We start from the raw sequence: 14,460 nt of genomic DNA on the forward strand, positions 1-14,460 counted from the left end.
AGTTTTTTGATTGAACTTTTCTGCCAAACTGTACAATTTCTGGTTATAATTCCACCTTGAAATTGAATGCAGTGAAAATTGGAAAATGTTACTAGTTAGTTGTACCATCAACAGTTTGCACTGTCATCCAACTTTACGCAACTGGAGAGCGTCTGGAGGACAGCTGTTATCAGGATAAATCCTTTGACGAAGGATTTGTTTAATTATCCAGTTTTCAGAGTAGAATATCACGTCATTTTGTTGTCTTTGTATAGAAAAAAGTCAGTTTGTTTACAATAACAGTTAACATTTGCACACAAGAACTTAAGCATATGGTGTAAAGATCATGGTTAAATCTATTCATTTTCAATTTGTGTTTTCTCTTTGAACATTATTACAGCTTGAATCACCTGCAATTATGGAGGCCTGAAAGCAGCAGCAGCCCCGGCCAGCCTTTTGGGCTGCTCAAGGGCTGTAGAGGGTGATACATTCCAGGCTAGTTGGAGATCTCAGGCCATGCTCCGCCATTTCTTGACGAAACAAAGTCTTCGGTTCACTGTGCGAGAAGACAAATGAGATACCATGTTGGACAACCTGTATTGCACCTCTAAGCTTATGTTAGAGACTGCCGGTTTAAATCTCATTCTCAAATAATTATAAGTCTGGTAATGTTATTTGACATACTATTGGTGTAGCCGAGGCAATGAATCCTATGTTGGAAGCGGACTGCACATCGCGGTGCCGTTCGACCCGCTGTGCTTCCAACCTGATCTCAGTGGTCACTCGCGGGACCCCGCATCAGATCAAAACCTACTTCACCAGAGGCTGCCGGAATGCGGCCCACGTGGCAGACAAGTTTGGCCGCACGGCCTTGCACATGGCGGCGTCCTGCGGCAAATTCGAGATCATTGATTGGCTGCTGAGAGAGAGGCATGCCGGTCTGGGGGCCGAGGATCTGGAATCTGGCTGGACGGCTCTTCACAGGAGCATCTTCCATGCTCAGGTGATAGCGGCTGTGTACCTGATCAATGTGAGTTAGCGGTCTAAAATAGGTTGTTTTAGTAGTTGGAATTGTCCATTCCTTTGGGAATGACAACTACAAATGTACTTTATTAGTCTCACTCTTACGCAAAAATTGCTGAGCAAGTAAGATTTTAAAACAAAGAAAGGGCCTTTTGTGTTTCTTGAACTGGATACTTTTGCGTTACAAGAACATCTTGTACCCAGTCTCTATTCCCACACATTTCCATAGTCTGCCACCAGAGTGTCATGGCCTAGCGGTTAAGAGCACCGGACTCATGTTCTGGTGTTTCAGAGGCAACAGTGGCGTGGGTTCGAGCCCGCCGGCGGACACTTGTGCTCTTAAGCAAGGCACTTAACCATTATTGCTTCGTCCTTCGGATGGGATGTTAAGCCGTAGGTCCCGTGTGTTGCATAAATGCACGTAAAAGAACCCAGTAAACACTTATCGCTAAGAGAAGGGGTTTGCCCCGGTGTTTCTGGCCTCCTGTATAAACTCCCACGTGGAATATTTAGGAGATGAACCAACCAAGAACCAAGAACCAAGAACCAGACTACTGAAGGATCAAACTTCTCAAAAAAGTTGGACATGTACCAGTCTAGTCTTAGGCTTCAAATTGAAATCACTTGGCTTCACTCTCAAGTGCAAAATGTTAAAGAAAAGTCTCCTTTAAAAATTGACTTGATACCTCAGACTTGGCTGGTGAAATACTTAGGACCTTGTCTTTGCCTCATGAAAAGTTTGGAGAGTTTTGTTGGATAAAGAGTGAGTAAAGTTGGCCTGATTTTGTTTTGCATGTTTTTCTGCGCTCAAGGTCCCAGGCTGGATCTGCTGCAACCTACATGTATGGATCTACAACCCCTGACCTCACATCCCAGTCAGTTTCTGAACCTAGTGTAGACACATACATTATCTTTGTGCTTTTTTTTTGGCCAGCATGGGGCGAGTCTGGAGAAGCATGACAATGAGGACTTGACTCCCTTAGAGATTGCCATGAAGGATCACCCGCGATACGCAGACTACGACCTTAGGGGACCCACTCAGGTGTACTCGTGGGGCAGCAACGCCAACTTCACCCTTGGCCACGGCGGAGGGAAGAGCCGTAGCCAGCCAGACATTGTGGATCAGTTTGGTAAAGATGGACTGAGCATCAAGCAGGTAGATAAGAAAACGTGATTTCAAGTCTTGCAGAGGGTGGGACAAAATTGACATAAAACTGCCCAGACATCATGGATTGAAACAGTTAAATTTGGGCTGCTGCTTTCAAATTGTCAAATTTTCCACAAATCTGGAATTCACTTAAAGTACAATGTTATATTGGGTTTTGCCTTTCGCCGACGTCTTTGTAAACACCATATAATCAGTTTTGCCAGACTGGCTTGTTAGAAACAATTCACAAGTTTACTCGGGTAGGACTCGAACCCATGATGTAAAATTAACATCTTTTGACACAAATTTCATATGACAAAAACTTACAGTACAAGATTAACTGATGAGTTAATGTGTATCTTGCATAATGGAAGTTGCGTGGGGGAGATGTTATTTTTGGATATTGCCTTTCACTGATGTTATTTTTATGAGCACTATATACATTGTACTCAGTGCTTTTCAAAAACTTGCAAGAAAAATTCACAAGCCTTCTTGGGTGCATCAGTTTCATGCTCTTTTTTAATTAATTGAGAACAGTGTGTGGGAAAGCTATTAATTTTAGTTATAACACTTATATTTCCTTTGAATTACATAAATCATCAATAATTTTCTTTGATTTCCCCCGGCCTGCCAGGTCGTAATGTCCAAGTTCCACACTGTCTTCTTGACCCGCCAAGGCATGGTCTTCACCTGTGGGCACGGCCAGGGGGGACGTCTGGGCCATGGCAACGAGGAGGTTTGCCTGAGGCCACACCCGGTAGCGGCGCTGGCGGGGAAGGTGTGTGAGTTTGTGGCTGCAGCCAGGGACCACACTATGTTCCTCATGGAAGAGTAAGTCAGAAACAATATAAACTCTTTCCAAAATGATGCAATATCCAAATCAAAGTGATGATTGAATTGATGGTTAAAAAGAAGCTTTTCTTCATTATCAGGTATTCATAAGATGCATTTGCATCGGGTGATCAGTGTGTTACCTCCTGAGTGAAAGTTGGAAAAAATCACTCGGCTTGGACTCGATGCCATGACCTCCTGCTTTCTGATGCAGACGTCTTACCACTCGACCACCGAGCTTACGGGATCAGTTGGCTGGTTCAAATCTGAATTTCGCGATTGGAAGCTCTCTCTACAACATCAATGTTATTGATGTTGGGTCTAGTTTGTTACAGAAATCTGGCAATTTTCAAGAATGAAGTCAACACAATTGTGTCTTCAAAAGTGGAGCATATTGAGATTCAAAGGTTTTTACCCCGTTTCTTTTTCCAAAGTGGCACGGTGTTCTCCTGTGGCCAGAACAGCCATCACCAGCTAGGCCATTCCTCCATGGGTGTCAAGGCCCTGACGCCCAAGTTCATCTCCAGCAAACAGATCAAGCACAAGACCATGCTAGGCGTGGCCGCTGGTCGGTTCCATTCCGTCTTGCATACAAAGGAGGAAGTCTACACCTTTGGATTGAATGCTGGGCAGCTGGGTAAGATCTTAATAAATCTTTCAAATCTGGTAATGAAACCAAGGATTCCTCAAAAACATTTATGGCACTGTAGCTCACAAGCCTAAGATATCTAAACTTAAAAGGGAAAACAGTGAAGAAATGTTCAGTTTTAGAGGTAGGAGGAAAACCCCAGACAAATATTCTGGGGAGACCCACAGAATCAGGCAGGCACTGAAAACCCAACCATGTGAAGACCCGGATGGGGTGTTTCGTTGAGGGATGCTTATAACTCCTCGATTTCAATATCTTTGTCTCAGGTCATGTCAAAGGTGAGAAGTACATTGTCTCGCCGCGTCATGTGACCACCTTGCATCATGACAAGGTGGAGCTGACCCACATAGCTACCAGTGATGCCGCCACAGTGTGTGCAACCAAGGCTGGTGATATCTATGTGCTGAACGAGTACCAGTGTCGCAAAGTTGCTTCAAAGTAAGAAGTTTTATTTGTTTTTGGTGAATATAGATTTAGTTATAGTGCTTTTAGGATATGAAATAAATACTCCAGTTAGTTCAACCCTTGTATACTCTGCAGAGTATATCCTATATTGCCACTTTCACAGCATATTTTACCCAATAATATGTATGTATGACATTGTTTTTGAATTACTATAAAGTTTCTTACAAAACTATAAAGCATGTCTGAATATCCACTCACTTTGCCATTTCATTTACCTTTGACCAATGTGTAACTGCTTCTAAATGTTTTAGTCTTCATTATACTGCCTGTTGGCAACACCTTGGGCAGTTTATGCAGAAAAAGTAATACCACTTCCAAGTCTGTGATGGGTAAAAAGAAGCAATTACAATAAACTGTCTTGCTCAAGAAGACATGGCAAAAACACTGAAAGCTTATAAATGTTGGCATTGTTGATCTCTGGTATACTTTCACACAGGCAACTGAACTTAATGAAGATTGTCGCCAGCGGTGGCACCCTGGACTCCGATCTCAGTGATGGAACGCTACAGAAGGAAGGAGGGACAGAGCTGATTCTGTTGGTCTTGAAACAGAGTGGTCAGGTAATCTCAACAATAAAGGTTATCCACTACTGACTGAATTGTAGTCAATCGCAAGTCATCAACCATCATCACAAGCCCTCACAAGTCCCAACAAGTCCTCACAAGTCCTTACATGTCCTCACAATTCCTCAGAAGTCCTCACAAGTCCTCACAAGTCCTCGCAAGTCCTTGCAAGTGCTCACATGTCTTCACATTCATCACAAGTCTTTGCAAGTCAATTACAAGTCATTGCAAGTCATCTCTATGAATCCATACCAAGCCTTGTAACAAACTTCCCTTTACTCATAGGTGTACAACTGGCGGTCAAGCAGTCGCACCTTGAGACGCTGCACCTGGACCCGCAAGCGCCAGATCTTTATGTCAGACGTCGCGCTGAGCCGTCAAGGGGTTCTGTTCTGCACAGAAGAAGGGGAGGCGTTCCACGGAAGGTTCCTCGGGAGGAAGCCTTCATCGTCAAGTCACATCAAAGGTACTGGCTCTGTCGCATCCATGAAATCTTTTGTTAGGTACATGGCCAGCATCTCACAACTAGAGTAACATCTTTATGAAGCCAGATTTTGTTCTTTGTTTCTCTCATTCAGTTGGCTATAAAGGGCAAACAGTTGCTTCGAGTTGCCCGCAGACATTGCTTATGAAATCTTTGAAGCAGCAAATTGATCACAGTTACCTGTAGTAAAGTACTTGTAGTTGCTTACAATCGGTGGGTTTAGCAAAAAACTTCTCACCGATTAATTCTACATCCATACTTGACCACAGCTCTTATTCGTACAAAATAAAACAGGTCCACTAGACTTTGATGTATTTTTTTATCATACTCATTTCATTGCGCTACCCGCTGCCATATCAGATTTGAACCAGCCTACCGATCCTGCAAGCTTGGTGGTCGAGTGGTAAGACATCTGCACTAAAAAACAGGAGGTCGTGGGTTCGAGTCCCACCCGAATGATCTTTTTTCTTCTAACTTTCACTCGGGAGGTAACACACTGAGTATACACTGTTTATACGTCCGTGAAGGGCAAAAAAACCTAATATTGATATACTCATTTCTGTAATCCCATCATCCAGATTCCTCCCCACACCCAGCCTTTCCTCCACCCCCTCGTGACACCACCCAATCCAAGGATTGGTCTTGTGACCACGAGGAGATGGACCGTGTTAGTCTCAACAGACTACCTGTCATTCATAGAGCCATCAGAGTGGCGTGTGGCCCTAACGGACTCAACTTTGCTGTGCTGCAAGCTGACCCTAAAGCAAGGTATTGTGCATTTCAACATTACAATGACCTGTCGGTTGAAAGTTATTGCGTCACAGAGATGTAAATTTTAATATTGCCCTTCAGTGACCCTGGTTTACATGCACTATACTTGCCATCTCTTGGATGGTACCGAGTTTTCAGTGCTTAAAAATTACACTGTGGTCAACATTATTGGTTTCAGTTCACCATCCTCTTTTCGTAAAGACAAGAATGGACATATTTTGTCTGCATTTGAGCTACATTTGCAGTTACAAGATGCTAATGGATTGTAAATTGTCAGAGTACTGCCTAAATGTATATTTCACAATTTTTCCCTTTGTTTCAAAGTTTGACTGAGGTTCCTTCTGTCAGCCCGTCGCTGATGGTGAAACACTTGTCCCAGCTTCTCACAGATGCTGACACATCAGATCGTATCCATGATGTTGTACTTAAGGTTAGTCCACTATTGGTTTTAAGATTAGGCCTCTATCTGACACTTTACTGCAAGTTGTCCCCCTGTAGTATTCCTTGTTGACAGTTTCTCCAGATCTCGTGCACTGAAAGTTGAACATTTTTAAAGCCAAATTTACCAAACAAAGAAATTGACTGGAGCAGGATTTAAACTTGCAATGTCTGGATCTCAGGAACAACGTACCAGCCCTCTGCCATCTGAGCTATTCAGCTCCATGTTGGCAGCCCCCAACTGACTAGGTCTCCAAATTCTGTTTAATTTCCCTTTGTGGTTTGTTTGATGTTCAGAATTTTTTTGGACAAAGAGACATTTCCGTTTGTCTCTTCCTCTAATTTTAGGTTATCAAGAAAGGAAGAACTTGCATTTACAGTTGAAAGCTGTAGTAATTCATCACAAATTAAGACAAAGCTTTGTTGATTTCTCTTTGCTTCTTTAGGTTGGACATCACTCCATCGCAGCCCACAAATACATTCTCGCTCTTCGCAGTGACTTCTTTCGCCGCCTCTTCCTTCAGACTCCGCCCCCAAACACTGACAACTCTCCTGACGCAACTGAACCATTTGACCCCTTCTCACCCGATTCCCAAGAAATCCATGACGTCTCAGATAAGACGGACCACAACACACTAATGCATCTACTGCAGTACATTTACACAGACACTTGCGATGTGTTCAAACCAGACTTCAATTTGAAATCCTTCCCTGGAGTGTTTCAAAATCTAGACTCTGTTTTTGACGTCGCTGATGATTTGAGCAATTTAAAAATCACTGATAAGAACAGGCATAGGTCCGCTTACGGAGTGTATAAGGAACACAAGGAGAAGAAGGGACGGAAGGAGGCGGGGAAGAAATCAAAGAAAGGGGGCGGGACAAAGAACGAAGGCGATGCAATGGTCCATGTGTGGAGTTTGATCGATGTCGCCAAGAAATTTGGTGTGCCATCTCTTGTGAAGAGGTAGAATAATGTCATTTATACAATAAGCTAATTACATCTTCCTAGGTTTTTGTTACTGGAAATTTCTTCTCTTTACAGTCTGCTTTACAGTCAGGTCGCTAAAATTCTAGCTTGTTTTTGAAACTCACAGACTGGACCAGGTGAAATTCAAAGATGGCCGCCTGCAGAATTTTCGCCCCAGCACCAAGCCTCTTCGATTCAATCGCAGACAACTGTCACAGCTGTGTGACGTGGTGCTGTGCTCTGAGGAAGGCACGCTATTCCCCTGCCACAAGTGTGTTCTGGTTGCCAGACTGGAGTACTTTCAGAGCATGCTGGGGTCTGGCTGGATCGAGGTGAGTTGGGCCGTCTCCAAAACACTTTCATCAGATTTGCTTAGGTCATAAGTATTCAATATTTTGTAAAAGCCATCACCATTCACCTAACCTACATCTACACCGCTAGTTTGTGTGTATGCTCTGAAAGTACAGGAAGCCAACGTGACAAAGAGAAACAAATATATTGAAAATGAAAGAAGATTATTATGCTTGATTAGGGGAGGGGAGGAGGAAGCATAAAGAAATATGTTTGAATTTTTTTTTTTAAACCAGAATGCCTTTAAACCTTTTTAATGATTTTCAGGCTGTAAAGTCATTAAAGTATTTGAAAAATACAGCCAGTTGGAAGTCAGAATAATTTAAATTGTCATTTTTTCTGTCAAAAATTCTTTGACCAGGCCAGTTCCAGCGATCCTTTAAAGATGCCACTTCCAGCACCCATCCTGTCCATCCTGCTTGAGTATATCTACACTGATGATGCTCCCTCAGTCAGAACAGCCACTGACGTTGAGTTGCTGTGTAACACTCTAACCACAGCTGATCAACTCCTGATTGGTCGACTGAAGGAAATATGCGAGGTGGCACTTGTTGACCTAAGTAAGAAACCAATTTTAATCTGATCTTTGTTTATGCTTGTGTATCTAGCATTGCAGACTTTAAGTCTTTGTTTCTAGCACAGAAGAAGAAATAGACAGTGCTCTTGTCAAGATCTTTGGATAGCTCAGATTGTACATTCGTGTCCAGCTTGTGAAGTTGTGATGCGTTTGTTCTAGGGCGAGACACTTTTTTCGCTAACTGCTTCTTCCGCTGAGGAGTAAATAGGTACCTGTAAGGAAATAGATGATTGTTGAGTTTGAATAAGCTTTTTCACATGAGAAAGGGTAACCTGGAGCTGTATACTCCCCAGGTAGCTGAGAAGGTGTAAGGAATATTTTATGGGCCCAATGAGAGAGGATAATTGCCTTGATTTATGTTAACAACGCTATATAACTACCTTTTATTATCATCATTATCTTGGAAAAGTTTCTTCAATCTTCTAGGCTACAAGTGCCTTGTGTGCATTCAAGAAATGCTTGTGTTTATATGAGAATGACTTAAGTCTGCTGTCTGTAAAAAAATATGCAGAAAATAAGAACAACTCATTTCTAGTCTCCCTAGCTGTTGAATGTGATTTGGATCATTCTCTCCTGCCGATGTTCTAGTTTCTCTGAGGAACGTAGCAGAGCTCCTCCAGTTTGCCTCCATCTACCAAGCCAACCAATTCAAGCAGACCTGCCATCAGTACATCGGTCTCAACCTGGCCTGTCTCCTAGAAGCGAGGGCGCTAGAGATACTCAGCAATGATGTACTGTTGGAACTCACCAAGGCTTACAAAGATATGGTAAGGGATATGATAAACACACACATAAAGTCAAGAAAACGCTGTCAGAATATTTTGAATTACTTTGAATCACATTTGATTTCAGATACCGTCCATGGCATATCGCACCATCGCACCATACCAAGAAGGCCCAGACATCAGCCACATCGAAGAAGAACCCTCTACAGAGGTGTCCAATCCTACCAATGTCAAAGGTCAAGAGGTTGCAGGAAGTCACATGATCAACTTTGACCCGGGGGACTTTGATCAGATCATCAAGAAGGCCAAAGCAAAGAGGAAAGCCGGCCGTAGGACCAGCACGGGAAAGCGGAAAAGTTTGTCGTTCAGTGAGTCTGGAGAAAACACACGTATACTACCTGATGTGATACCTAGAACGGTTGCCATGGAAATGGATGACTTGACCCTAGCAACTGATGCAATCCATGAAGGAGGAACTGAGCAGGGCGATAGCTCCACTAGTGCAAGTTCTGTTTCCTCCCCGACTGGCCCTCCAAAGGTTGACATCATCACAGATCTTGATAAACAACAACAGGAAGTTACAAAGGATTCTGGGAATGGTACAATGAAATCCTTGTCAACCGACCCTAGCAACCATGATGTCACCTCGTTGGGAGCACAAAGTCCTCCAGGGAGATGGATACAGAAAGGCTGGGCAGAAAGCACTGTGGATGAGACAAAGAAAAGTCTGAAGACACCAGAGAAGAGCATTAGCAAAGATGAGATACAGTCTAAAAGTTGGCAGAGGTATGGCTTGATCAGTATTGCAATATTGTTTGAAATTTTCCTGTTTTTCTCTGCTGTGGTTTTAATGTATGATCCAATCATTATGCCCATGGACAATCAGAATGTTTTTCCTTAAATAAATCCCCGAATATTCCAAATCTACCAAAATTTTGAAGACGATGATTTCAAATTGTAAAGGAAGATGCTACTGTTAACCAGAAATAAATACTCCTGTTCACAATGAAAAATGTCAGAAATAAGAATTATACAATGAAAAAAACCATCCCTGAAAAAAACACCAATATTTTAAAGATCATATGGATAGCATGTTCATAATTTGTGAAACTTTTCAAGTCCACATGGTATTTCATTTGAGGATGCAAACTGGTAGCTTTTCACAAACTAATTGATAGGAGCATTATTGTCCTTATCAGTCCCAGCATGCCAGATGTCACCGGTCCAGACCTACGCAGCATCATGCAGTCAGAGGCATCTCGGTCTGCGTCATCCAAGAAATCCCAGCTAGCCTCGAGAATGACGACACCGATAGCCAAGAAGTCCCAGAAGCAGCGAAAGCGAGAACAAGAGAGGGCAGCAGATGGCGTGACGTCACCGACTCCTGTCTCACCAGTGGAGAAATCTGTTCCAGCCTGTCCATGGTATGTACCAGAGATTCTCTTCACTTGTCTGAGTAACTGGGCCCAAGTCATGGCATACTTTTCTGAATACTGAGCCTCTATCCATTTCATTGAAGTAACAACCAGTGAGGACAGAAAAGAGCGTGCTGAATTTAGATGAAGAGTTAATTTTAGAACGTTTTTGTTACTAAGTGTTAGCATATCTACATGTAGGTAGTAAAATACACTTAAGGTTAACATATAATTTTCTCATTACTTATAACATAGGTTTTCTTCTAAAGCACCTCTTGTATGGTAAAATTGTAACAATATACAAGAGGTTTTCTCCAAGCATATTCCACCTTTTATTATTCATGTTGCTGTCTTTGAGGCAACGTTCATACAATGTGAATGCGTATTTGTTTATTAAAATGCTTTCGAAAAATTTGTTATCCAGGTACTGATTTATTTTATTCAGTGCATCCCTGAAACTTCATTGTGCACATTATTATAAAGTAGTGCTGTCTGAATAAATGAAGTATTGTATTAAAGACTGTATATCAATATCTAAAACTTGGAAGTATTATATGTCAGAATATTTGTCTAATGCGAGTCTTTGTGTTTTTTACTCTTGGGAAATCAGGGGTAGTACAGCCAAGACAGTACAAGCATCGCCGTCATCCTTCAGAGAGGTGCAGATGGAGGAACAGAGGAGGCTCAAGGGAAATATGACGGTATCCATGGCAACCTCACCGCCTGCTAAATCCAGAAGTCCGGAGCAGTTCAGGTAAGGGGGCGGAGAAATGTGAAGAAATTGGAGGGATTAGAACTGACTGATGGAGTGCGGGAGCTGTTACATGATTTTGAAGGGTGCATTGACTGATGACGATTGATTTATTAATGATTGATTAACAACCTGACCAATTGAGTCCCACGTTAATCATTTATATTGGTCATCTGGCACCTGTTAAAATTTCTAGCTCTAAACTGTACCTCTGAAGCTATAGCTTGTGTTAACCTTTTTCTCCTGCAGTTTTGGTATTGTGTCTCGCTCAAGAAGAGTTTCTGATAACGACTCAAGAAGAGTTTCTGAAAACGAGGTGACCCTGCCGAGTGAAACACCTCAAGAAGCAAGTGCCAAAGAAGCGCCTGAAAAGTAAGATGTATTTTACTGCTTGACAATAAAATAGAAGGTTATATTATGTCGGCCAGTAAAATTGAATTTTACTTTGATTTCTTAAGGTGTTACAAGAATAACACTCCAAATATATTAGTAAATCCCCCTGCATGGGGCACTTGAAGAACTTTATCCCACAAACACCCCCGTTGTTGCACAAATGAGTGTGTAATTGCAAACAAAAGTCTTCAACTGTTTGGTAAAGTAAAACTTAAGCAAATTGAAAGTGTGTCCAAGCCTGGTTTGTTGTGGCAGCAATCGGATAAACTGCTGCTGCATGACAGATCATTCCCAAGATAAAGCTAGAACCCCTTTTATCTTCCTGGGTGGGGAGAGGTAAATTTGGGTTAAGCGCCTTGCTCAAGGACGCATTGCAAAGCAAGCAGCTGAATTTAAAGTTAACTTCAAACCCCTGACCACCTGATCATAGGTCTCAAGCACTAATAATACCACATGCCCACCTGATCTCATAATCCTACTTTCGTTCTTTCAGCCCTTGGCATCACCGCGCCACTTCACCCCCAACCACCCAAGTCAGCCTCTCCGAGATCATCAAGACGGAAACGGAAGAGCGAGAGACGCTGGCCAGGACCCTCAAGAAACCGTTCTCTCTCATCCAGGTAAACAGAACACTTGACAAGCTTAGGCCAGATCACGGGTACTTCAAGACTGCCATTGTTGATGAATTGCTTTGTCAGTACTTGGGATGCACCAAGTCAAATCAGTGATCTGTTTGTCAGTTTACGTCAAAAAATCATATTGCCCTTTCCAGTATTTCCAAGTTTGACAATTATTCAATTTTCAAATGATAATTGTCTATCCCTAATCATAATCTCATATGAGGGGATTAAGACTTTCACCTTGATAAGTCAGTTACACAAAAAAACAAGATTGAATGAATCTAAGTACATTCATTGAGGTAATATTTATAACTTTACAAGTTCAACAGATTTCTGTACAAGAACTGCAAAATGGAAGATGCAAACAATAGCAGAATTTATATTGTGCATTTTCACTTACTGGGGAAAGCAGCTGACAGTGCTTGCGTAGTGGGAAATTTCTCTTCGATCGATCTGTGGAAAGTTGAGAATATTAAATTCATCAATTGAGTAGCGAAGGATTGAGAATGTGTACAAATCGAAGAAATCCATTTCTTGTTCCAAAGATGAATGCTTTTTCTTTTTCTTATGACTGTAGATTGAGGAAAAGGCTATTGAGGAACTGCGGGCATTCTACAACACAGCAGATAGAGCTGATGAGTACATCACGGTGGAAAGGGCCACCAATGTTGTAGCCACGCCCCTTTGGAGGAAGAGCAAAGATGGCAGCTGACAGTAGTCTCTTTGGTTTGACAGTACGGCTGTGTGCAAATCACTGGACTATGGCTGGCACTAATGCATGTGTCTATGGGAAGTGGATTCAGTGGCTTCCATAGATGCATGTATCTAATGTCTAGCTATAGACGTGTCCATACAAGCATATCTATGGCTAAGGCTATTTACTGTAGTGTTTTAATTGCAAAATTGAAGCAAAGCCACACTATACATGATTTGAAGATGGCTGATTTAAATTTTCTACAAGAGAAGAGTTTTCACCCGATGTGCAAATATCTATCCCTGGAAGCAAAATTTTATCTTGAAACTTGCAGTGATGTATACATTTTTGACTTCCAACGACATTTTGAGAGACATGATTGAACATTGAAAGATTGAATTTTGTTCGGCTTAAAGTTCTATATAATTAAAAAAACTGTGGAAGTAAAGAATGTTGTAAAAATCAGTATTTTTTTCAGATTTCCTGATGTAAATGTTTGTAAACTGTAAGTACCAAAGAAGCTAACTTAAAAAGTGGAGATTGTTACAAAATTTCGCCTCTGCCTTAAAACGTGAATTAACATGCAACTCAATATTTCAGTATTTAAGAAAAGATGGCCAAACCTTGAATGATGAATTGAGTTGTGATAAAATTGCTGTTTCTTGAATAGATTCTCTATTATCAACTCAAAAGGAGATTTTAATGATGACATTGAGTTGTGATCTTGAAATAAAAGAATGTTAGCGCATCAGTACCGGCTTCTTACAATGCAACATTTGTAGTTGTCTAATTGAAAATGGAAAAGAAGTTGGGCAGAGGAAAAGAAATTTTATGTTTGAGAATAAACAAGTCTCTACCTGTGAAGGTGGAGACCAAATTGTGCAGCATTATTTTCAATGTTGTTGTCTAGACCATAACAAGTCCAGTCACAAATCCAGTCACAAATAAGTTACAGTACAACAATATCCAGTGGGGTGTTGTGGTCCAATGGTTACGGTGTTCGACCTGATACCATGGTACATGGGTTCGAACCCTGATGGGGAACACGGTGCTTGTGCTCTTGGGCAAGGCACTTTACTACGGTTGCCTCTCTCCACCCAGGAGTAGAAATGGGTACCTGTGAAGGCAGAGACCAAATTGCGCTGATCTCGAGTTGCTACAGAAAAAAATGGTCTCATTCTTAGAATTATACAGGTGTGTAATTGTTTTTTCTGTTATTATTCGTCTGTTTTGTGTAATGGCATGCCTGATACAAGCTATGCTTTTAAGGTTTTGCCACCTCTAGTGGCCTTTATATTTTGTTTCAATACTTACATTATTTTTTCATTTCTGTCATGAAGAGGAAAATAAATGTGATTTGATTATTCCTGATGAACAGGGATAATAATTGTGATGCTCATTTGATCATATTCATATGGATTTTGCACAATATAAATGTATAAATTATTATTATAATTATTAATATCAAAGGAATGCCTTTGTCTCAGTTCATCTGAATAACTTGTGACTTGACTTGATGACTTGTGATGGACTTGTGAATAATGACTGACTTGTTAAGTCTTGTGATGGACTCCACTACAACACTTTCAATTTTATATTCTTTTGGAGGGGTTGTAT

General features: G+C 41.5%; 1 protein-coding gene across 1 annotated transcript; it reads left to right on the forward strand.

Moving 5' to 3' along the window:
• The first annotated feature begins 668 nt into the window (after positions 1-668).
• On the forward strand, positions 669-13,660 carry LOC119721388 (inhibitor of Bruton tyrosine kinase-like). Its single transcript, XM_038191451.1, has 19 exons — positions 669-1,009; positions 1,937-2,158; positions 2,784-2,980; positions 3,415-3,617; positions 3,896-4,067; positions 4,531-4,654; positions 4,943-5,123; positions 5,720-5,909; positions 6,237-6,342; positions 6,797-7,314; positions 7,445-7,649; positions 8,030-8,228; positions 8,834-9,012; positions 9,098-9,756; positions 10,170-10,394; positions 10,996-11,139; positions 11,386-11,508; positions 12,023-12,149; positions 12,727-13,660. The coding sequence occupies exons 1-19, from the start codon at positions 683-685 to the stop codon at positions 12,859-12,861; spliced, it is 4,236 nt and encodes a 1,411-aa protein (XP_038047379.1). The 5' UTR covers positions 669-682; the 3' UTR covers positions 12,862-13,660.
• Positions 13,661-14,460: the final 800 nt, after the last annotated feature.

The sequence above is a fragment of the Patiria miniata genome, unplaced genomic scaffold, assembly GCF_015706575.1.
Source record: "Patiria miniata isolate m_02_andy unplaced genomic scaffold, ASM1570657v1 HiC_scaffold_13, whole genome shotgun sequence".
NCBI lineage: Eukaryota > Metazoa > Echinodermata > Asteroidea > Valvatida > Asterinidae > Patiria > Patiria miniata.

Excerpts from the sequence above, each read along its gene's own strand:
- LOC119721388 (XM_038191451.1), top strand. The coding sequence starts at position 683 with ATGAATCCTATGTTGGAAGCGGACTGCACATCGCGGTGCCGTTCGACC. Across the intron at positions 2,981-3,414 it reads ACTATGTTCCTCATGGAAGA|TGGCACGGTGTTCTCCTGTG; the intron begins GTAAGTCAGAAA and ends CTTTTTCCAAAG. Across the intron at positions 9,757-10,169 it reads CAGTCTAAAAGTTGGCAGAG|TCCCAGCATGCCAGATGTCA; the intron begins GTATGGCTTGAT and ends TGTCCTTATCAG.